Raw genomic sequence first — 25,929 nt, forward strand, 5'->3', positions numbered from 1 at the left:
AAGTGTTGCAAGACTGCATGGGTAATAAATTCCCTCATGTGAGCACAATGTAAATTAGCCCTGTAAACCTATTACAGCAAGAACCAGGTAGTTTTAATGGATAGCACAGCAGTAGCTGGCAAACATCTTAATTATAAAACATTATGTGAGAAAACCTAATTGTAAATGCTGCAATCAAGGTGTCTATAGGTTTTACTAAAGTTATCAATACGATAATTCCCAAAAGATTTTCTAAATTGGTCAGCAACAAAGATTTCCCTAGTATCTTCTTATTTTAATGGCAGACTGATCAGCAAATCATATGGCATTGAACAGAAAGAGTGCATTCACTATTCTGAGTTTATAGCTGTGAAAATGACTGTGAGAATTAACTGCTGCATTTCAGTAGTCCCAGTTGAATCAATAGGCAATAATTAGACACATGGACATTTAAAAAAAAAAAATCTCAGCAGCATTCAAGAATTAAAGGGTTTGGCTTTTAAGGTCAGGGCTTCTTAGTCATTGCAGTCAGAGAAGAAAACTGGTCTCTGGCTCTTGTTTGGGTGTCTCTCAGACAGTGCTGTATGTGTATGTCCACTGAGGAAATGCAATGGCAAGAAGTGTCATTTGCCGTATGGTTGTGTTCATTTTCTCTTTGGGCTTTTGTTTCCTGAGTATCAGTGTAGCATACAGACTATAATCCCTAACAAAATGAGGTTCATAATAGCCTCCTCCTTTTCAATGGGTCAAAGTCAACACTTGTTCAGAAATATGAGATTTCCATCTGATTTGCTCTGCGGCATCCAGAGCCTGCTCCTGTCACTTGACATATTTCTTTCTGCTGGTGCCACACGCCTGTCACAGAAGGTCATTTTCCTAGGGTCACAGCCTCTCCTGCCAATAGTGCCAATGCCACAAGAAAACTTTGGATATCAGACCTTCATTAGGCAACACATGCATGTGGAAATCCAGATAGGAAAAAGAACACAGGGGAGGAGTATTTTACACAATATACACAGCTTCTCTGGGCATTCATTTTCCCCCCCAAATAATACAAAATGGTCATTGGTATGAATACCTCAGACAAGAAACAGACTGTGCCAGTATTTCATTTTTCTCTCAGCAGCTAAACCAGCAGAACTAACTTGTTTAAAAACATTCTAAAAATATCAGGATAGGAATGCATCCTTCTTCCTAAAAAAAAAGGGTCAAAAGGACATCCTAATTAATTTCAATACATATCCTTCATGGTTCTTTGTAGGCTTTCTATTGGATATCTCCTAAACTATTGGGCTAAGAGAGCCACTGCCTTCCCATCTAGGATTATTTTTTTTCCTTTCTTTCTTTATTTTTTTTTTCTTCTTTCAGAAGTAACTAGAAAGTTAAAATCAGCTACATGGAACACACAGAAACACAGGACTAACAATACTTCTTTGTCACCTTACAAGCCTTCTAACTTTTTAATGGTATTTCAATTGCCAGGACAGCTTACCTCTCTTTTTAGGATTAATACCTTCACTTTCTGTGACTTCATGATGTCCTTAGCTATTATTTACTTTAAAGGCTGCAATTTTTTTGCTGTTTTTTAACTTTGTTAACTCTTTCTCAGTAGTAACGGTGCTGACATCTCATTAGAGACTATGACAATTCAGTACTAAAAGCTCATTGACAAAGCTTTTATCATTGTAACCCAGACATTTTAATGTCAGTATTCTTCCTATACATGGGTATTTGAGAAATTATGAGAACATTATTGGATCATGTAAAACCTTGATGAAGATTTAATGAAATCAATGTTTTAACTATTAATTAAAAATGTAACTTCTTAGAACTGTTCGGAGAAAATTCATCCTAATTGAACGTCTTGTAAGTTGAAGGAAATAAATTTCAGCTTTGCATTCTCAATCAAAACAAAGGAAAAAAACTCTTTTAGCCAAGACAGGGAAGAAAGGTGTGGTTTCCATACATTTATGTCCTGATTAAACACTGTATCATGATTTAGTTACTCTGAATCTGTCTGATCCAACAAGTTAAGCTGCTTGAGATAGTAATCACATGCAACAAGAAAAATGAAATGCAAATTAGTAGGTTATGAAGCTGATGAATACATAAGTGGATGAAATTCTTTGACTTGCAAGACACAGCAAGTCAGGTTAGAGGATCAGAACAGCCCCCTCCTAGCACAGAAAAAAATAATTTCTCATTTTCTGTGGCATTAGACATTATAATGAGGGCTCATTTTACAAACTGAACAACTTCTGTCTTCTGAGTGAATGGTAGTGCTCTTCAAACAAAAAGATAAATACACACTGTCTCATCAGTGACATTCAGTGTTCATCTAAAGCAAGGTATAAAAGAACCCTCCCAGCATTTTCCTGTATGTCTTTTCTACCTTGAAATTAACTACACAGATACAATTCAGCTACTGTACTTCCATATAGTAGTCACAATTCTTCAGAGATTAAAAAAAAAAAAAAAGATTGACAGAAACGTACAGTAAGCTGTATTCTATCTGAGATGCACTGAATTCTTTACTTCTGTCCTTTGCAATTGCATGAAAGGTAACAAATAAAGAGAAGCATCTGACCTGGTGTAGTCGTCCTCCACAAGCATGTGCTTTGGAATGGGTGAGTATCTTCCTGGTGAGATAGGGGCCAGGGATGCCTTGTACTCTAAAGTGCCATTGTTTCCAGAGGAGAGTATATGATTTTCCATTGGTGGAGAATAAGCTGATGGTAAAAACAAACATTTCCAGTCAGCAACCTTCATGTTTCATTAGATATCCCAAAAATGTATTTTTTTTTAATATAAGTACCAAGAACATGTTCAATGCTGTAAATAAGGTCCAAACAAACAATCCTTGCTTGAGAAAGCTTAAAATATAACAAGAAAGAGTTAACAGCTGGAGTTTTCTTGAAAATAATAATAACAACAACAACAACAATAATAATAATAATGATAATAGTAACAATAATAATAATAATAACAACAACAACAACAACAGCAGCAACAACAACAAAAATAACATTGCTGGCTCATTTACAGGGATTGACTCTTTAGAGGATATTCAGTTCCTGAAAAGGGAACCTGAATAAGGTCTCCTGTTTGGGAGACAGGAAATATTTTCTTCACTTAGGACTAACTAGAAGAAGGAAATGCAATTAGGAAAGAATGAGATTAAAAGCACACTCCTCTTTTTGGCTCCAATGTGGGAGCAGCAGTGGGAGTAATATAGCAAGAACTCAAGGCATTATAAGAGCAGAAATTGTATGTGTGGCAAAAATTATGTATACATTCAAAGCTGTGATCTACTAAAGGCACCCAAATCCCCAATATAATTGAAATTTCAGTTTCAACATAGATGGTATTTAGAGCACAGTAAATCTGTATACTTAAAACAGAAAATGGATGCAAATCTCTTACATATTAATGATTAATGATGAAAGTTACAGCACTGTGTTGTCTGTTTATATATTGGGCTTTCAGACTTTGTTTGTGTGCTTTTTGCTATTCTGAAATTATCTGGGATATTTATACCTGGAGAGATGCAATAATAGTTGTATTCTATCACTAGTGAATTTAATTAGAAAAAAAAGATAAATAGAAAAAACAATGTTACATGCTTCTGCAACGAGCTGTGATTAATTTATGCATGCAAGGAAGACAGCTAAACTTTCTACTATTAGCTTCAGTCTTTTTTCCAGCTGCTGAAATACAGAATGCTTCAAAGCAAAATCTCTCTACAGGGAAAGGCCATTATGCATTCTGAAATACTCTGAACATGTAGGTATAATGAAAGGTTCCCTGAGGATAAATGAATCTGCATGCACCAACAGCTTGGGAAGGGCTACTGCAAATCTTTTCAACCTTTACTCTCCCTCTGGAATTATTTCAGTCTTCTCATATGCTGCTGATCTATAATCTGACATAATAAACCACACTGTTTCAGAACTACGAAATTACTATTTTGAAAGTATTATAAAGCTGGAGTATGGATGGGGACATTTAGCATTTTTACTCCCTGGGCTTTGCTAAGATCCAGATCAGACTGCTACTGAACAACATGATTGCCATCTGTTGTAACATTTGCTAACTAAATAGGCATCCTCAGCACGGCTGAGTGTACCACCGACATGCATGTTACAAAACCTTCCCTTCTGTTTTCATGGAGCTGTCTGAATAAGCAGGATTTGGGATATTTATCTTTTCCCTCAACTTTGTCCACAACAGCAACACCTCAAAAGTGCAGAAAAATCTAAATCCTTAGCATTTACTGCCCTCAGTAAACGTCCCTGCTCTTAAGTTTCCCTTAAGCGCCCACAGAATTATTAGCAGGAAATCAATATGGGTACGGATTGACTGCTGAAGTTTGTGTTAAAAATTAAGTTGCCATCCAGTTGTTAGATGGTGCAGCTGGTCCCTGTTGGTAGCTGAAGCCAAAGCAGACAGTTTTTAATGAACAACTAATCAGGAAAGTGAATTTCAGTAATTAACTGTTTAGCCTAATGGGCACCAGTGGTATTGACAGCTGCAGATGAAATGTTAAGATTGCTGCAAATGAGAAGAGAATGGGAATTCCTGGGTATGGACACCAGGAGGACAGGCAGGAGAGGTATAAGAGTGGCATGTATTGATAAACCTAAATTCATCAGTAAGTGATCAGTATTCAATATAATTATATGTAACTTGCCAAGAAAGCGTACACCAAACTAAAGCAAATACTTAAACCATTAAGAGACGATGGTGGGAGATAAGAGACTAGGTTGGAGCTTAGGATACTAAGATAAGGAGACAAAAGAGATTAATAAATCCTAAAGACACACATAGTAGGGACAGATGGCAGGGACAGAAGACCCTTATTGCTGTCATCTCCTTAAGAGTCCAAAAAGCACTCCAGCAAGAAAGCTGTCAACATAAAAAGCTGTATGTGTATGATAAGGACTCCACAGCCAGCCAGCCAGCCACCCTTGCACATGCTCATCTCAGGGAGTCGTGGGGATGCACCTGGGTGCACACCTTTTTACCTGAATGCTGGACATGAGTCTAGATGATTTTGAATGCATGGATATGACAGCCTGATTGAAAACAGTTTGTTTTAAAATGAAGTCATCTTCCCTTCCTATGGGATACTTCACCAAGCTTTACCATATTACTTAAAAAAATTTTCCTACAACACAATATGCATTGAATGCAAGGACAAATAAGACCTTGGTCCTCTGCAAAAAAATGCCAGATGAACATATATAAAATTATTGGATAGACTGAGAATAAAGCAAAGTGGAACAATAATTTATGAAGTGTTCACTATGAGAGTAGTGAAGCACTAGGACAGAGAACATATGGTTGCCTCATCCCTGGAAGTGCTCAGGACCAGGCTGGATGGGTCCTGAGCATCCACCTGGTCCAGTGAAAGGTGTGCCTGCCCGTGGCAGGGGGAGTTTAACTAGATGGTCTTTAAGGTCCTTTCCAACACAAACCTTTCTATGACTCCATGAATTGGATATACACAGAAAATAGGTAAAGTTTTTTAAGTACAGCAGTGATTTTTACATTCCAGTAAAATATTTTTATTCAAAGATGAGATATATTTGCCTCAGGCTTCTAAGTTTGTACAAGATGGTTTGCTGCTTGTTTCAATTTTGCAGTGGACAGAGGACTCCAGGCTACAAATCTAATCATATTTCAAAATACATTTGCATGTACTTATTGCTGTAATTTTCACAAGAGTTACAGTTCAGTCTGATCACCTGGACAATGGCTAATTGGAACCAGCACAGCCATACATCTTCTACATTGCTACTTTTGCCGCAAAAATACTTCAGCAGAGTTATATTATTTGCAATATCTCTTGAGTGAAGCATACTTGGGTGGCAATAAACATTTCATTTTTGTAACTTTCTAAGCTGTTTCATAAACTTTAATGGGGTACTTTGAACAAGCCATGAAAAATACAATCATCTGACAAACTGAAATCTCTTATAAAATAAATTGCAGAAGTCACTTACAGTGAGTAATATCTGGTGGGCCATATGGATCTGTCATGTAAATGGTGGTGGGCTTTCCAACTTTCAGATACACTACATCTGATGTGTTCTTCAGTATTGCTACTGCCTCTTCATGGGTAACTTCTTCTAAACTGTAATTGTTTACCTTAAAGGAGAAATCAGAAAGGTGAGTTGGAATGCAGAAATAGACATAAAAATGACACAGCCTTGCAGTTTTCAAAATGTTGGGAACATTGCTGTAAAAAAAGAGCACTAAAGATTATAAAAACAATATTGCTGCAAGGCAGAAAATACCGTTTTCTTAGCACATGCATATTCGAAGACTGATGTAGCAATGTTGATACACAGAATCAAAATGGGTCAAAAAGCCACTTGTTTTTAACAATAGAAAAGTCCTTTGTGATGTTCAGTTACTGGTATAACCACCAATATAAAACTATAATTAATAATAATTTAATAATACCACATCAGTTACAGAAACTATCTACATTATTTGATCTAACAAAATAAACCTCCTAATTCAACTCTTAGCTCCCGCAGCTGTGACCTCAGAAATATTCAACACCCCCAAATCTTTCCATCACTAATATGACATTGACCATTGAAATAATGAGAGGTGAAAAGTGGCATATAGAATACCTATGTGGTGCAGGAATTGAAAAAGGGCAGTTCTGGATGGGGAAAAGGTATTTTTCAGTGTGAAAGTTTTTCAGTTTTCTGGAATCACTGGAAAAAGACATTGAAAAAGTAAGAGAAACTATTACTAGTTCTGTGCTTTTTTTAGAAAAGAAAAACACTTAAGCAAGTGTAAGAGTAGAAGACTACAGATAAAACAGGAAAGGAAATGGTGGCAGTGAGCTTTGCCTATTTATGCTTTACTCCTACAGTAAGAAAACCAAAAGAAAACTGTCAGAAGTTATTTATTGTTATTTATTCACATATAAATCCACTATATTCACAGAATGGCAACAATAGGTTGTCCTCCTCTAAACAGAACTGTGAATGTTCCCTGCCACAAAAAAATATAAATCTCCTGAATGAAGAAATTACAGGATAGGGGAAAAAAGTAAAGGGTGTAGATCCAGGTTTCAGATGTGGTATAAGCCAACAGAAATAACAGAATCACAGTATACCTTGAGTTGGAGAGGACTCATAAGGATCATTGAGTCCAACTCCCTGCTCCTCACACTATTGCCTAAAACTGAACCATATTACTAAAAGCATCATCCAGCTCCTTAAATTCTGGCAGGCTTGGTGCTGTGACCACTTCCCTGGGGAGCCTGTTCCAGTGACCTACATTTCACAGGGAATGTTGTATATGAAATACTTTTATGTCATTTAAGTTGCCATCTTCCAACTTCCACAGTTAGTGCAAGGATTCCTCTTAAAGATTATGCAAGATGGAAGCAGAAGTCCCTCCTCACTATAGCATAACATAACAGTAAATCACAGAAAAAATTACATTCTTTCTAGGAAATTTAGTATCAATAATTCATCAGAAACCTGAATGTGAGAATAAGCAACTGCCAAAGTCTTTGGCAACTGGAAAGAGATCCAACTATTATGAATCACTGGAGGACTCTTCAGATGATTTCATCAGCACCAAGGAAGAATGACTGCATTTGGACAGTATTGTTCAAAGTAAGGATTCTGTTTAAACTTTTTTCCTTGTATAATTCTAAGCCTTGGTTTTAAGGTTAATTAAAAGAGACAAAGGCAGGTATATTATGATAATTTGACATGAAGAGCACTGACAGAGTCTAACACTCAGAGGGGAGTTGCTGACAGTGTATGCTGTATTTTGACAGGTCTTCTATTTAAATAAAAATCTTATACCTAACGTCTATAAATTTATCTATTTCTCTTTGTTATGAACAATAGTAACTTAAATATTCACCTTTAGTAAACAAATGTTTTAAATTAACAAGCTGGCAGCAAGAAGTGACTGAAATTAAGCCTTTCTTGTATTATGTATTTCAAAAGTGACAGACACTTCAGATTCACACTTTTAGAAATATAACCACAAGGTTATCCTTTACCTCTTCTCCTTCCCACGCTGTCTGTACATTGTATCTACCTTTTTGTGTTTCATCCTATGTTTTTCTGAAGTGGAGAAAATATCACATAATCCCACCCACTATACAGCTGCTGTAAAAAATGTTAGTAAAAAAAAAGATACAAAATAAAATATCTTAGCACTGTCTGGATTTTGACATTTTGGGCTTTTTAGAAGTGAATAAAAACAATTATGACACAAATTGACTTGATGCAACTTTTTTCCAAAGGTGTTGGGGTTTTTTTGTTTTTGTTTGTTTGTTTTGTTTGTTGTTTCTTCTTTTTGTGTAAATCTAGCTGATAAAAATCCGTAAGACATTTGGATGTCACAGTTGTGCAGGAAGAAGACAAACAGCCATTTTAGAAACAGAAAGTAAAGTATGATACAGAGAAAACTTGTATTTGCTATGACAGGTCCTGTGTCTTCTCTCTCTGACAATAACTTTACGGGACAGGTATTCTACCAATACTGTGTAGAAATTATTGAAATCTGGAAGTCAAGACTTTAGGAGTCCAAGCAATTCTAAACTAAGATTTAATGTCTGTGCAGTTCACCCTTATCTTTATCTTTAAACACATAATGATCCTAGAGTTCATGACCAAGTTTATGTAAAATAATTAATTTTGTCCTGGACTGCTCAGTTCTCAGTAAACAAAGAAATAAAGGCAGACTCAGTGTACACTGAGAGAAAACAAACAAACAAAAAAAAACTTGTTTCATTCATAAAAGCAAAGATCCTCAGTGGTGCCATGAGGTGAGAGCTCTTTGAGAAGGAGACAAGATCACTTTCCTTAGTCATTTGCCAACATCAGTTGAGAATTGCAGTACATGAAATATACAATGCATTTCTGGATTTCCTTCAGAAGGCAGTCCTTGCTTTGGATCTACAATTCCCATTGATAATCTTATGTGCATGTATTAATACATTTTCTACCTTTTGATCACAAAACAATGACCATAAATAAAGACATCTTTGTGTATTCTGATACACAAAAAAGGTGAATACCTGAAAGAATTATATTGTTCAGCCTCTTAGATATAGCAAGATGGCTGTAGTATTTTTTTTTCCATAAGGAAGTCTTTGGACATTATTATTTAAAACATTCTGCCAGAGATTATGATAATAATTAGGAAAGACAACGTTGTAGCTGTTTTTTATGGCAGGATTTATAAATAGAAAAAAATCTACCTGAATCTCTGAGAGAGAATATTTCTTGAGCTCTTTCTTGATTCCATAAAAGATCCCTATTTTAACAGAATTCCAAGAACTAAATCTGGCTTTTTCAGTGGTTGTGGCCCAATAAATCCCTTTACAGCAAAGCTTTACTTCCTCCTGTTGAAATGACGTTATATATTTTTGCATATAGCTGGCAAAAAAAGGGTTGAGCTAGAGGAAAAGAAGATAAAGAGTGGGAGATGCACACAAAGTAAGAAATCAAAGTGTATATGGCATGAAATTCACTGAGAGGCTGAATTCTAGTCCAGAAGGGCTGACTTTAATCTGAATGCGTAGAATGGGTTCTGCATGCCAAGTTTCTGGATCTAAGAAGCCAATTTAAGTAGCAATTAATTAAGGAAAAAAAAAAACCCCGAAAATCCTAAGGCAAACGCTAAAAAAGATATTCATCTGAGTGGTCAGTTTAGTCACAAATTTGTATATTTGAGACACAAAATCCTGTGACAGGAGCCAAAGGAAAGGAGTCAGAAGGAAAACAGGCATGGAAAAAGTGGGGTTTTTCTAATGGGAAAAGTTCCATGCTGTGAAAATTTAATGCAAACAGCACCTGAAGAAAAACAATAGGAAAGCTTTTTCTTTAAATGGAAAGTATGTGATACAAAGACATACTTATAATATGAGAAATGAACAGGGGAAAGAAATAATATAGCAGTAGAGAAGGAAATTAAAGATACAAGTCCAATCTAAGGAGCTATTTGAGTGATGGGGGAAATCAATAAGAAATGGTGCCAAAGAGATATAAAAGGACTGGGGTGGATTTTTTCCTAAATAGCATAATCAAGGCAATGAAGTATAAACCTAAGAAAGAGTATTTCATTTGGAAGTTTTCCTAGATTCATATTGGAAATCAAAAGCCACAAAATGCAGCTAGAAAAGCTTAGAATCCCCAAAACGACTGTATAAGTGCTCTAAAGAATCATTTCATTCACAACAATATAATCTGATATGAGAATATGAACTTTTTTTAAAGGGGATTTGTTCATTTCCTCTATTGATTTAGGCTAAGAAAGATTTGATTCACTCACTCAATGAGACAAATGTGTGATCTTTACCTTACCAGGAAAGATTACAATGTTTGCTTTTGTTTTGCTTTATGTTAAGATCACAAATCTTATGCTTTATGCTAAGATCACAAATGTTTGCTCTTCTATAATATTAAACTTTTCATTCAGACAGTGGATTTTTGTGAGTGAACATTTGCAGTTAAACACCTGCAACCTGCCAGCTGTAAATCCAGAGGCCTGATGGCCTTTTAAAAAACTAACTCACTTAAAAGGCTGTGAATTGTGAAATGCTTTCCAGGGTGGAAGACTCATCATTTGTACTAGGGATGTAAATTTGTTGGCATTAACTAAATACTTATAATCCCATGGACTCGTGGGTTACTTGCACAAGTGTTGGGCTGTTTTCTAGAAGTCTATCCCACAAAGACAGCCGAAGTCACTTGAAATGAACACCTCTGATCAGAACCAAATGCTAATCTACATGCATATTGAATTACATGCTCTGATTACTTTAATACAAATGTGATCCTGCATTCCTATACAATCTGAAAGAAACAGTTACTGGTTGGGGACCCTATAAGGAACACATCAACAATTGCACAATCACAACCCCACTGCAGTCCTATGAATTACCAGAAAATAACACTTTTTTCAGAACAGAATTGAGAGCAAGCATGAATGTATGAAAAGGAAAGTGACTCCTGTTTCTTCCTCCTGTTTTTGTCAAGGAAACAAAACCAAATTCAACTCATTGTTATATACAATCGCTAATCTCTCTGACTTCATAGGCCAAAAAGCAACAGGATATGGTCCAAACATGCAAGGGTATTTTGGCATAGGTGACATATTTTATAAAAGCTCATAGTTATAAAATATAAATATTAACTTAAATTTTCTTATAAACCCTAATGGTTTCAGTATTTTCCCTGAAAAATGCCTTGCTTCTAGCTGTTATTGTTGTCATGTACTAGTAAAACCACAGAGTTTTATACTTATTTCTCATTTATTCATTCTCTAGATAACAAACTCCTCCAAAGTAAGATGGCGGTATGAGATAAAATAAAGTAATTATTGTCTGAGTTGTAATAACTGAAACCATTTTTCAGCTTTTCCTGATCATCAGTAGCAGTGACCTTGAAGAGAAATGCATCATGTTTGGAGGTGATACCTCATTTCCCTGTGAGACACCCGAAGGCAGGGCTGCCATAGACTGGAAGAAGGGCCTGAAGAAGACTTTATGATGTTCAGCAGGAAGAAAGAGTAAATCCTGCCCCTGGCATAGGCTAATCCCCATCAATAGCACTGGCTGGGCACTGGCAGCAGCTCTGTGGAAAAGTGCTTGAGGGTCCTGATGTATGGCAAGCTGGGCATGAGCCAGCTGTGTGTCCTGGCAGCAAAGAGGTCAACAGCATCCTGGGCTGGATGAGCAGGGGCAGAGGCTGGAGAACCAGCCAAGGATTATTCCCCAATAGCTGCCACTAATTAGACTGTAGCTGGAAAATCTGTTCAGTTTTGGTTCCCGCAATATAGCAAAATAACAAAAGGAGGCAAGTTGAGAGGTGTGCTGCTGGAATGGTTGGGGATGGAGCATTCATCTGATGAGGAGAAAACGGGGGATCTCGGCATTTTCAGCCTGGAGAAGGGGTTCCTCTGAAGAAAACTGAGATCCCCAGTGCTTACAGGAAGATCATCAAGGCAGAGCTAAGCTTTTTAGAGTCACATGTGGTAACACGATGAGAGACAGCAGGCCAATGTTGAAACAAGAGAGGGTCGACTGGGTTATCAGGAAAAATATTTTCGTCAGGAAGACAGCTGAGCAGTGGAACAGGTTTCCTAAAAAGGCTCTGCAAACTCCATCCTTGGATATTTTTGAGATTCAATTGGATAAATTCCTGAGCAATCTCATCTGGCTCTATAGCTGACCCTGAATGACCCTGTTGGTCTGTGATGCTCTCTACGTGGTTTACTTTTCCTCCTTTCCAGTGCAGATAGAAGCAGCCACGCTGAGACATCCACTGCAATGGGATTCTCTCCACTGGCATTACCACCAGAAGAAGGAGACATTACCACAGGCATCACCACCACAACACAGGGAGGGAGTGTTTTTCTTCCAGCTGTAAGTCTTCAGAGCAGAGCTCTGGTCTTTTCCTTTCATATATATCTAAAAAAACCACTCAGTTCCTGGTTTAAACACCCCTGCTTTCACCAATAATTTTCCAAATGGGTACCTCAGGATTATTGTACAATGGAGCATTTTCCTGCGCAAGTGCTCAGGTTAATAAGCCTTAAATTCAGGCTCTGTGCCACAGAAACATAGCTGCATAACATGCTCTTGTACAGATTTCACAATAATCACAATGTATTATTTACATAACTCATCTTCTGAAATGCTTAACATATTGCTTGCAATCTGCATTTAATACCAGTGGGGTCATCAAGCTGCAAAATGCTCAGGCGGCCCCTTCTTGTTTTACATTTCAATATTAGTTTTGATTTTTCACCTACACTTTTATTCCATCTTAAATTTAAATTGATTTGCACATTCTGTGGGATCTGAAAGCCTTTCACACAAAATCATCTGAACGCAGATACAAAAATTAAACAAGCTCCCCAGCAGCTGCTGAGAATTCCATAAGGATGACAAGTTCTTTCAAATTTTTTAGAGGAATGATGGAAAAAAAATAAAGATCAAGAAAGGATGCACTGCTGAGAAGAAAAAAAAATCAAAAAAGAGGAACTGTTCAAATGTATAATCAATAGAAAATGAGCGAAGCAGAAATAGCACCATATAGATGACAAGAGTAATATTGTGTTGAAACACTGCCAAAAGAAAGTAATTAATTCTTTCACTCACTGCTCATAAAGGAACATGAAGCTAATGCCATGAATTGACAGATAATTCACAAATTAGGACAGAAAAATGCTGAAAGCACAGAAGTTATAAAAAAAATCAGGGCTATCTTGTCGGAGAGAATCAGGAAACATGGCTGCAATCTGCATGAATTTTAGAAATAGATTTTGATTTTTGCAAACGTATCTCCAAACATGTAATGATTAAGAGTAAGCTGACTAGTATTCTGCAACAATGAAAAGCTTGGTCTCAAAGTGCCTAACTAGAAGAGAGCAATATTTTGAATTACTTTTTTTTTTGTTCATTTTACATGTGGTAATAAAAAGAGACAACACTAAGTAAAGAAATGGTCCAGACTGAAAGGAAAGAACAATGACATCAAACACATTGCATATGGCCTCTGCTCATTTTCAGAAGGATAAATTTATCACTATGAAGAAACATCTGTATCTGACTGCAGTGAATCACAGGTTTAAGGCTGAGATGCTTAATAGAATAATCCTATAAAAGTCTGAGAAGAATTAATTTATGCACGGTGAATAGAAATAATTGTATTTGTATTAAAATTCATTCTGATGAAATTACACTGGAGAGGGTGAATGTGGGGGGTTTGCACCTATTTCATTTTCTTATATATATATTTACTACCTCTTGTGAATTGGAAGAAATTAGGAGTAAAGTTACAAAATTTACAGATGACACAAAACCCACTAGGAATTCTCATCAAGGTAAAACCCAACAAAGAACAGCTGAACAGAAGCAGATTTGCCACAAGTTGCAAAATAACTGAAGTGCAAATTTGGCAAACAAAAATATACATGTCTACAGCAAAATAAGCTGAAACTTCATTTTCCAACAGTGACTTGAATTTTACTATGCTGAGATTCTGCAAAGAAAAAATGCCAAAGAAATTTTGAGTTCTAGTTTCATTTTGCTTTGATTTTGCTAACACCAGTTGATCTTTGAGCTGTTTAATCTATGCACTTGGGTTAATTAAAAAAGAAAAAGAGTCATCAACCCAGTAACCAAGTGCCTTTCTAGCACTGTTTAATAACTGTGTAAAATGAATGGTCATCTTCATATGTGACTGGAACACAGTGTCCCTAGCCAAATAAAGAACACCTCAATTAGGCACAGCTTTGCAGGCAGCAAAAAAAGGTTGTGGCAATTTTTTACCATTTAAATATCACATCACAAAATAGGGCTACTGCTGTGCAAGTTTCTTTCACTGCACTTTTAAAAAAAGTATTTCTCTACCTGCTGAAATCGACACAAATGCATTGACAAATACAACTTGACATAGATTACCTTGTGCTAATTCACCAGGGTCAGGATTTCCCCCTCAATGCTGAATTAAAAAAACTCTGTGAGTGTGAAAGCATTATCTATGAGAAAGAATGAACCAGCACTGCAAGCAGAGGGAAGAATTTCCTGAACTGAGTTCCATCAGAATATAAGACTTGCCCAAGGAAAAAGCAGGAAAACGTTCTGGGTTTTCTTTAACATCTATGTGGCACATATAAATAAAGCATTCCTACATGTACTGAAATGTAGGTAGTAGTAGTATGTAGACTAATCATATAAAAATCTGAAAATAATTATTTATTAATTATAGGTCAATTATGTGATTACATGTAGTCCACTGACAGTGGCTACACGTGAGTCAGTAGCTGGCATGTTTTGACATTTTTCAATTTGCTTACAACAGTAGAATCAGCACTACCTTAACAAACAGTTTGTCTAAAATCTTTTAAGTTTTAGGGTGCATTTTGACTTGTTGCTTATATGCACAATACATTTATTCTCTTTTCTGTAAAAGGTTACTAAAGCAATATAATACATTGCCTTCATAAAACATTAGTTTTCCAGAGGAATGCTTTTTCAACTTCAGTCTAAGAGATACAGAAAAAGAACATGAAAAATGAAGATGATGGAAATATAACTTAAAATTATTATGGCAGTTGTATTGGTTACCTCCAGAAAGATGTACAGTGAATGGAAGTTCTTATATAAATTTCCAGCTAAATAAATGTGATTTAAAATTGTAATACTTACCATAAGAAGTCTATCTCCAACCTGCAATCTCCCATCTTTTTGTGCAGCTCCCCCATCAATAATCTTGGTGACATAGATGCTGTTGTCCCCAGGGATGTGTTGGTTTCCTACCCCTCCTGCAATACTGAATCCCAGACCTAGGGAAAAAAAAAAAGCAATACAACATATAACATTAACGAGAAGTGGAAGAGTAGCATATATACTCTAAACTTTGAGCATTTTTTACAGAAACACAAATAACATACTCTTTTACTTTCCCTGAAGGGAAAGTAAAGGGACAGAACTAAAGTAAGGAAATTCTTTGCCATTCACAATTAAAAGAAGGTAGAGACAAAAATGATTGAACCAGTGATGATTCTATCCACCCTCCTCATTGGGGTCCAGTGCAGCCTACATCAAGAAGCTATGGCCCAGCTTCCCCTGACTAGCAATAAAACTCTGAAACTTGGAGTTTATTTTCTTAAATATTGGTATAAAGTACATCACCATCTATCAGAACAAAATGAAAGGTTTTCTGATTGTCCACACAATTTGAAAAATACTTTGAGAGGTCTAGCACAAGTTTTGCAAGTTTATGTAGCACCACAGTGAAGGGTCAGTGGAAGCAAAAGACAAAAGTTGTAGACATTTGATTTAAAGTGTGGATTTTTTTCTGAGACACAGATCTTTGGCTACGGATACATAAAGTAAGAAAGCAATAATTCTTTGTACATACATAGCTTCCATTCAGTGCTCTGTGAAATTCCTAGATAAACGCTCAAAGACCCAAACTTTGGAACAATGTCAATAATACATGCTGATATGATTCAGAAAAGGAAGGCAAAATAAATAGATGCTGGGGGAAGAAAACAAGACAGTTTCCCCCTTTTCCTATTTTTCTTATCCTCTGACACATTGCATAAATAGACAAATCATTGTTTTAATTAAGAACATTTTTTATCTCAGAGTAAAGACCGAAATGACTGTGGTTGATTTCCATAAAAATTAACTTCACACAGCTAATTTTTCAGAGATTATGTAGCTAATGGGAACTTCCAGCTGAACAAAGAAGCTGTTACTGACAATAACCTGCTTAGGTTATTGTTCCAACTAGGGATTTCTTTATCAGCTCTACAGAAAACCAGTTATATCTATTTAGAGAGTAATCACTGGTTTCATCTATGAAATCTACGCTGTTCACTCATTCATAAAAGAAACATGCTGGTAATAGCTGTAGCCTGAGCAGTAAAATGCAGTAGTAAAAAGTGAGTTGCCTGAAATTTGGCATTTCATCAAAAACTCAACAGGGAGACTGCTGGGGCAATAAAAATTAAGGGGCAGTATATTTAATACACACAACTTTTTTTTACCAGCTTTGTGAGTACAGAGATAAGGATTTGAGTGAATTAAATATTGTTAATTTTTATTCTCACATTATTTTAATTTCATCATTATTTTGGCTTCAAAAAGATGTGAGGTCAAATACCATAATGGACTACTTAATGGATAGTGCCAAACCAGTAAATTACAGAAAGAAACCTTTGAATTTATATCTCAAATTGAAACACAGCTTAATTAATTGACTATTAACAGTACACATGAAGTTAATTCAGAAGTATGGGGTAATTAAAATAAAGTTTTATTGAATATGCAGCTAAAGCTGGCAATCATTGTTACTATTTCTGTGCTACTGTCACTACAAGGATAAAAAGATTATGACTTTTACAGCATGGAAGAATTTTTTCCTGGGATGACTAACAAAGAAGAGAAAAAAATATTCTAATAAAACATCAAGAATGGAAATTTTCTTTAAAACACTAGTTGTGGACAAGGAACAAGGGTTGAACAATATTTCTTGGTGGCATAACTATCATCAATTTGATCCAAACCCCATCTGTAAAGGCTTCTACCAGTAAAGATCTGAGAGTAATCCAGCATGATAGTGGGAGCAAATGAGTGGGCTAGACCCCAGCCAGAGAGCTTTCTTCAGCTCCATTGCCACCTAGGGCATGACCTTGGGAAGATGAGGTTGTGGTGTGCCTCAATCCCCTTCTCTCCCCGTTATTGACACTGAACGCGTCTAAAGGGCAAGGTCATTTCTGGACACACAACTGGTCTGTATTTTGCACAAAGTAGGTCCTAATTCAGCAATACAAGCAAGTAGTAGCCAAGACAATCACTTGCATTTTCTGCAGTGCTGAGTGGGGTGCCTAGCTCGCTGATTGTTTGTGTGGTTGTAGCACAACAGGCACATGAAATCGTGAAACAAAAGAGCACCAACACAGGCTGCTCCCATCACAAAAGTGAAGCTTACAATAATGGGAGGAGTAACTTCTTTTTCTACATCTACATAAATTTTCTACATAAAATTTAGATGTGATAAAATGCGTGGGGCTACATTGTATTTGTAAGCATGGTCTGCCTTTGGGTATCCAAAAAACCAGCGGTGATTATAGAAAGACTTAAAAGAGCAGAACAAGGTGGGGTGACACTGGGGGGAGAGAAGGGAGAGTGGGTAGGAGACAAAACTGAGGAAGAGAAAAACTTTCCATGTCAATCAATAATGATTTAATTTCATTGCTTAATCATACTTGCCTTTAAAAGATTTCTTCTTGGAAAGAATGGGGAATGGAACAATGGCCCTTTTAATTTTATTTAAATGACTTCTGCTAATTGCTAGGGCACAAGGGAAGTATGCTACACAAAAACTTTTGGATAGGATTTATATGGTCAAATGACATCAGACAACTATGCTAATCATTTATGCTACCATACTGTAAATGAAAATTCATTAAGAGCTTTTAAGTATGATTCATCTCATCTCAGTGAGACATCTGAAAGAGATGAGGTGAATCACACTTTTGGTTTCTGAAAGGCTGGGGTCTGGATGTGGGAAGAGGTGAGTGGGAAGATCAGAGCTATGAAAGTTCACAATCTGAGTTCATTTAGACTGAAGGTTTCTGTTTTAAGACTTTGGAGAAGTTTGCTCAACCGTGGTGCACATCCCTGGTCACTCACCACATCAGGTAAGTCTCATATCAGATTCTTAGTTTTCAAAGCAGAGAATCATTCAAACAAGTGGGAACAATGGAGCAAGGTGTTTTCTAAATGGCCTTTTCTACTGTTCCACTGAAATGAAAAAAACCCACTCTGAAATAAAACAGCATATTTAAATGCAGTACCTTTTTCTTATTGACTCTGATCAGGAAAACATTTTCATCAGAACACAGAATATCAGGAGTTGATCACTTCCTCTTTTCCTGATGTGCAGGCTGCTTCACAGAAACAGCTGAGCTTGGAGAGAGTGCTCAAACCCCTCACAACAGGAATTGGAGGATAAATTTGGAATGGAGTTGAGGAAGAAATGTTTTAAAATTATGGTGGTAAGGCACTGGGACAAGTTGCTCTGAAAATTGTGGATGCCCCATCCCTGGAAGTGTTCAAGGCCAGGCTGAACAGGGCCTTGAGCAACCTGGTCTGGTGAATGACAGGGTTGGACCTCAAAGATTCCTTCCAACTCAAACCATTCTATGATTCTATGGTTCTGTGAAGAAGAGACTACTTCAAGAGTGAAAAAGAGAGGGAACTGAATTTAATAATGGTGCACATCCAAGTCAAACTCATCCTCATTCAAAATCACTGAAGAGGATAGACCCATGTAAGATTGACTCAATGTGTAAACCAGGGAAATTGAGTCAAACCTCATTTCCTTCCATTCCCACTGGATATGTTTGCAAAACTCATCTGCCTTTGAGTTCAACAAATGCTGATCATTGATCCTGTGAATAATAAGGTGTAATAATCCCATGAAACAGCAGAAATTTCTGGTATCAAAAAGAGGAAAAGGGACAGGGACAAAAGCTATTCCATCAAAACCACAAAGTGCAGAAAAAAATGCTGCTATTAATAAGTCAAAGATATTCGGTCATATATTTCTCTGGGATTATTAACAAAACCACATTAAAATATTTCACTATTTACATCTATTTTGCATTATTCCCTGTACCAGATGTATGTTTTAAATACATCACTATATTAGTAAAAAAACATGTGGTAACTACTTTTCTAGTAAAAGCTTGGAGGCTCCCCTTATAATCAGTCCAGCAAAGTTGGACTAATAATAAATAATAAAAATAATAACAACAATAAAACCAATTGTAATAATAATATAAAAAAATTAAAATCTCTGTTTAAGACACAGTCAGTGAATTACACTGCAGGCACACCACTTTGCAGTAACCAGAGAGGGAGCCTGGAGCCTATAAGATCAACTACAGCTATGTAATGTCAGCTTTCTAATGAGAAGTGAAGTTCTAGAAACTCAGTCATAACCCCAAAAAGGATGTTGCATTTTACTACTATCCTACACAGACAACCAAGCTTATTTTCAATCCGCAAACAGAATGAGGATTTTAGAACACAAATCCAACACGAATTTCAAAGTTTCACAACCAAAGAAAGCAGTCATTTAAGTCATAACCTTAAAATATAGTTAAGAGGTGTTTGATTTTCAGGTAGTTAACCAAAACAGTGTGTTTTAGGGACATAAAACATGTAATTCCTAATTCCCAGCTATATCACAATATACCTTACCTCATAACTGACCTGTGAGCATGGACTAACAGGCATAGGACTCGTAATAGAAATATCATGTTAACAAATGAAATGGGAATGGGAGTATGAATGTAAGCACTAGAAGAAAGACCAAAGGTTAGAGAAATCATGCGTACTGACAATGCACAACATTCCAAGCAATAAAAAAATCAAAAAGAGCAATTTCTGTCAAGCTTGGACAGACTGTCTGGACTCTGTGAGACCACAGCACAGGTGTCTTGTCAGCAGATGACCTTGCACCATGACAGTGGAATGTTGGCAGCAAGAATACAGCAGGTGACATCTGCCATTCTCTTGCCTGTAAGCCAAACAGGGAAGCCAATCCTATCAATAAGGATGTGTGTTTACTAAATGAAGAAAAGCAGCAAATGAGCAGCCACCTTGTCTGAGACTGAGACCGAAGAATGGGTTATTCAACAGAAAGGACCATCCATTACAACAGTAGACTCCTACAGGGTATAAATAATTTCTCCAAAAATCAGTCAGTCTGGACATGGCATTGAGGAACACAGCCTGGGGCAGCTTTGCCTTTCCAAGGACCAGCCAGTTCGACAACACTCAGTTAACAAAAGAATTAAGCTTAGTTTTGTTTTATTGTTTTAATTGTCAAACCTGGAAAAATGAAGCCAAATCCAGGTTTCTAATTAATCAAATTCCACTTCCAGGGAGGAAAGGAACATGGGTAATATAAGATGCTTTAACTGATCCAGTGACTGACTTGTTTTGACAGGTACCACTGTTATGTCCAGTTCATATGAGTAAACAAACTATAAAAATGTTAATTATAAACAAAGGAGTTGCAGAGAATGTCTCCCCCTACTCTTTGCTCAAACCTCTTGTTGCCAATTTCAGCTTTCCTGGAGGACAAATATAGCACGTATTTACAATAACACCTCACAACTGTGGACATTTAATGTGCTTGTTATTGCTGTGATTTATGATTGCTGTTCATTATTGACAGCAGACTCCTCTTTTATTTGGTGCTTACAAAAATAAAATACATTACAAAATAAAAATTAAAATTTGTTTCACAACAATTATCCAATGTTACAAAGAGGGACTCATCTACCTCTACAGAGCTCTCTCTGTCTTTTTTTGTCATCCTATGAATCAGTTCTTGAGAAACTATTAATCCCAAGTATATGAAGTCACTTTATCTCATCCCCTTCATGTTGTAGTGGTAAAATATCAATTTATTTGAGTGAGTTCTTATAACAGTTCTTATTCCTGATGCATGTGACAGCTTATGCCAGAAGGACTTACGTGAATAAAATTTGACTATGTTTTCTTCTGTGGATGAAAAAGTCAATTGAAAGTACAGTATGATTCATAAAACTTTTACTAATATTCATAGCATATTTAAAAGCTGTCTACTTTCATTGCCATTGCTAATTCTTGTTTCAGACCCTGCTCCCAGATCACTTCAGAGGGCTCTTTTTGTAACCAACAATTGGATAATAACCTAGACCAGGAAGAAGGCCCAAGTCCCTACACCCCTAACAGAGCATATTGTTATCTAGTGTTTCTTTCTAATGGATTAAAAATTTCAAAAACCTTCTTTGTTGTTTTGACTTTTTTTTTCCAGAAATATCTAGTGTTTTGGGTTATTTCCCAGTTGATGTCAGATAGAATAAAAATTATGTACAATTCCACTAGGTAAGAAGAATATTGTCCAAAACTGCCTTACACAAGGAGAAAATTATTGTTCTCCTTACACTGTGTGGCATTATATATTCATGCCTTCAGGTGTTTATCCTACTATTTTTACACATTTCCTTTGTTCTTGCCCAGAGCCATTTTTATAGTTATTATTTTCCTTAATCCCTACATTCTGGCTGCCAGTGCATCCCCTCTCCATCCTGCTGAACCAACAGAGCTGCCAGATTATAGTACAGCCTCTACTGAGGACCAAACTGAGCAGCACACAGCACTCCCAAGTATGGCCAGCATGCTCACAAGAGGTGCTGTGGCTGGATGCTGTTTGGCAGCTGTGATTATACAGCAGGCAAAGATAATCCTTTCCTTGCAAGTGATCACTGATAATTTCCTGTACAGAGACAGATTTTGGCTAAGCTTTAAAAAGAAATTAAAGAGCAAAATTTTTCGCATTTTATTTGCCTTTATCTGCATGAATTTTTAGTTCTGCAAATTCAAATTTTAAAAACAAATTTCAATACTATAGTTAGTTCTAATTTTACCTATTTTTGATTTAGAAAAAGAAAAATAAAATCATTGACATTTAAAACATTATGGTCACACAAACTCGCTGTTCAGCCCAGTGCAAGAATGTACAGAGGTGTGTCCTTCATCCTTGATGAACACAGAGATATTGATCTTACTGAGACTAAAATGGCTTTGAGACACTGCTGCATATGTACATTCATCCTATCCCAAAGAGTAATCAGAAGGACTGAAGGCTTGGAAAAATGTCAGCCAGCTAAAACTCAGAGGAGTCTGTGGTGGTAGCTGCTATCTGGTGATGCAGTGATGGCATGCTGATTTCCATACCTTTGACTGAGAATATCCAAGCAGGTTTTCAGCATATATCATTTTAAAATTGGGCTACCATGCTGCTAACTACAGTTCCTTACATCTGTTCCAGAACAGCTTCCTGCTGAGTGGTCCTGGAAAACCCTGCCCACCACTGCATTCTCTGAGTGTGCTCTTCTGCTGGGGGCAGGGGAATGTAAAGCGTTACGTTCTTTCTTTGGACACAAAGGGTTCATTAAAATCATCTGAGACTCACAAAAGTCAGGAACACAGAACAGTCCAGAATATGGAAAAACATTATCTGGATATTTCAGGGATTTTTTGGTTGAGTTACTCAGCTGTAGCCTCAGAAGCAAATATAAACAACTTCAACTCTTTTCCACCTACTTTTCCATTTTTGGGGGAATCAAAATCAAACACTGCAGCCAAATTTATTGGGTTACAACATGAAAGAAAGGAATCTGTTTTCAGGAGACAGGGTTACACTCCTTGGCATGAAAAAAAATGTTTGCATTTCCAGCCAGAAAGGAAATAATGGGAAATTGAGATTATGATGCAAATGTTCATAAAGCTGCAAGGCAGTCAGTGCATGCTTAAAAACAACCATGCTGTAGGTAGAGTAGATAAAGCATTGGTTTACATTATCATAATAGTAAAGCTAATCTTTCAGTAATCTTTAATAAAGCCTTGAAAACACATCTTGTTAAATTACACTGCTATTTGTCGGAATTTGTAAAAAAGTTCTCTAACAAGCAAATGAAAACAATCCCTTCTTTTCTATTGTTTTGCAGTTTAATGTTTTTCCCATTATGATTTTTTTGCCTGCATATATTTATCCCTAAAGATACATTCTCCTTAGATGTAGTAGAGAAGAATGGAAACAGCAAGTTAGGAAAATACACTTAGAGCCTCATTAGAAGTTGTGTTTGTTTTGTATTTTTACATTTATTCAAATTAATTAGGAATAAAATTCCCAGAAAGCACAGACAATGAGCAGTGACCTAATTGCACAACAGTAATTCTTGAGAATACTTTAGACTTGACCAGGGAATTTTCCTAATTATTCACAATAATCTGACTTTTAAAGCATTAATGAGGATTCAAGTTCACTGAAAATCTTATTAAATCACACTGTCACAATTTTACTAGTGTAAGTGCAAGAAAAAGAACATTATTTCATTTCCAATATATACTGACACTCCAAGGATTATAGCAAGCAGTTTGGTTCTTTTGGAAATAAACATGTAATACACCAAGTCTAAACACTAAATGTCAAATAAAGTTTTTAAAAAAGTGAAGATTAGTGTTGTGAAACAGAAAAAATACAAGATCTGCCACTTAGGAACAGGATTAACTGCTTATATCTGATGTTTTTAAATCTCCATATGCCTACAACTGAACTGAATGAATGGTCACTTCCTTTTCTTGCAGGAAGCTTTTGTATATTTTTGTGCACCCACAAGGACAAATAATCCTCACATCCAGAGGCACTAAATATCAGAATTTTTGATTAGGGCAGACATCATCTGGCAGGCTGCCTGGTGACAGGATCATTTATATCTTGCAGGGAATAATGTTAAACACAGCCCAAGTGGACTGTATGGCTGAACGTGATATGAATGGACTGCTAAAGGCTACCCTTTTTTTTTTCACTCTTTTTTTCCTACATTACCAGCATTTTCTTGGCAAGAGGTTTTTTGCTTTGTTTTGGGTTTTGTTTTTGTATTTTTATTTAATCCCTGCTCTTTCACTTGGGCAAAAATCGACTGGACTATACCTGACCACAGATGACAAAGACATCCTGGGCAAGTGTTCAAAGCCAGGTTGGATGGAGCTTTCAGCAGCCTGGTCTGGTGGAAAATGTGGCTGCCCACAGCAAGCAGGATGGAATGCAATGATCTTTAAGGTCCCTTCTGGGCCAAACCATCCCATGATTCTAAGCAGCAAGTTGTCCTAATTAGCAGCAAAAAGCCAGGTGGGAGATTGCACAGTGCATTTTTAAGATTGTCATATGCTGACCTAAAAACTCACTAATGCCAAAAGAGACAACTCTGATGTGCTCTCTGCCTTCGGCCACACTTCCCACTGCCTGCCTTGTGTGAGTTATGAAAATTTTCAAGCCAAATGGCAACTTGAAAATGGCATGTAAACCAAGCCAAATTACCCTGAACCATAGAGCAGGTGCATATTGACCATCATTCCCAGAGATGGCAGCAGTAAGAGCTGGCAGATGAGGGTGGTGTTGGGTTCACACGTCCCCTTTACTGGCTGCACACTTTTGTACATGGCCCCTCATTACAGATCTGTGACTCCTATGGAGAGTAGGGCAAGGTCATCACTGCTGCCCTGCAAATTCAATTTGAACCATGTGGGAAGAAGGAAGGATGCAGGGACAGGAGCAGTAGCCCAAGTGAGGAGGAGAGAAACAGGTGTTTAGGCCAGTAATGCACCTGAAAAAATGTCAATAAAAATATGCCTTTAGAGAACGAGTCTTACTGGGAGGAAAGGGAAGAATAAAAATGCTCTGCTAAGTGTCAGAGAGAGAAAGAGAAGTTAACAATCATAGGTTTGTAATGCTCTTGAGAGCTAAGCCAGATATACAGTGGAAGAAAACAGTGTAGTAGTAATAATGCTTATTCAATATTTCAGCATTTTTTGCTCTGGAAGATACAGTGGGACTATGAACCTTTTTTCCTGGCTAGAGAATCAAATATCAAGTCTTTAACTCACCCTTTCAAGAGAAGCGTGAGGCTTGACAATGTTGGATTTAAACACCTTTGTGTGCATTGTGAGAATGTCTAATCTAGAGCATAGTTATGCACACAGGTTGAAAGCATGGGGAAATCAACTTACCTCTACTGTCCCATTTCTTTCAAAAGTTTAAGGCAATTAGCCTCATTCCATAAATATGCCCTTATAGCTGCATTTATCTTAACTGCCTCTCATGTTAAAAATGCCATTTAACATTAATATGTAACTGATGATCAACCAGCTCTCTAAGGTTTTCATTTTGAGAAGTATGTGGAAATGGGATCAGCATGGCAGATCTAAATCTCACTGGTGTAGAGCCAAGAAGAGTTCCCTTTCCCTGACTGTCTTCTCTCTTCCACAGACAATTCAACAAAATCTTGAAAGCTTTTTTTTTTCCTTTTCACTCACTTTTCATGCTCTTGAAGTTCACTTGACCTTATTTCATTCCTGATGCTACATAAATTCAGACACATAATGTTTCAGAAAAGGAAAAAGTAACAGGGTATGGCTCCTCTGCAGCGCCAAAAGACAGGCAGGCAGTTACAGAAACCTGGAATGACTGCAGTGAGAAGATCCAAAGACCCTGCTATTGTTTTTACAATATTTATTAACTTGTGTTCAAATCCTGAAACATGGTTCACTTTCCATGCACAAAGTACACAAGCTGTTTCAGGTGCAGGAACCAAATTTATGCTGACAGTCGATCACAGTTTGCCAGTCATTAACAAATAGTACCTATGTCATTTTCTGCACAAATTACTGTAATTACTGACAGCAGCACAAGATATTTCATCTCCTAATAATGCAAATGAAAAGCATTTGTTCCTGTAGATGTGCACACCAAGATCTGCCTTAAAGTAGTTATTACTTTTTGATGAGATGTTAAATTTTTTAAGTCTTTGTACTAT

The 25,929-nt window shown here is 36.7% G+C and overlaps 1 protein-coding gene across 16 annotated transcripts in view; it reads right to left on the minus strand.

Annotated features, from left to right (window-relative positions):
• Positions 1–25,929, minus strand: part of DLG2 (discs large MAGUK scaffold protein 2) — a 981,187-nt gene that overhangs the window by 263,982 nt on the left and 691,276 nt on the right. For all 16 annotated transcript variants that reach the window (XM_085065660.1, XM_085065786.1, XM_085065682.1 and 13 more), the window contains 3 exons: positions 15,188–15,324; positions 5,985–6,129; positions 2,567–2,708 (listed from right to left, as the gene is read on the minus strand). In XM_085065660.1, the coding sequence (XP_084921786.1) occupies positions 2,567–2,708; positions 5,985–6,129; positions 15,188–15,324 (424 nt within the window). The remainder of the gene's footprint in view (positions 1–2,566; positions 2,709–5,984; positions 6,130–15,187; positions 15,325–25,929) is intronic.

The sequence above is a fragment of the Lichenostomus cassidix genome, chromosome 1, assembly GCF_008360975.1.
Source record: "Lichenostomus cassidix isolate B80296 chromosome 1, HeHo_3.0, whole genome shotgun sequence".
In the NCBI taxonomy this organism is placed as follows: Eukaryota; Metazoa; Chordata; class Aves; order Passeriformes; family Meliphagidae; genus Lichenostomus; species Lichenostomus cassidix.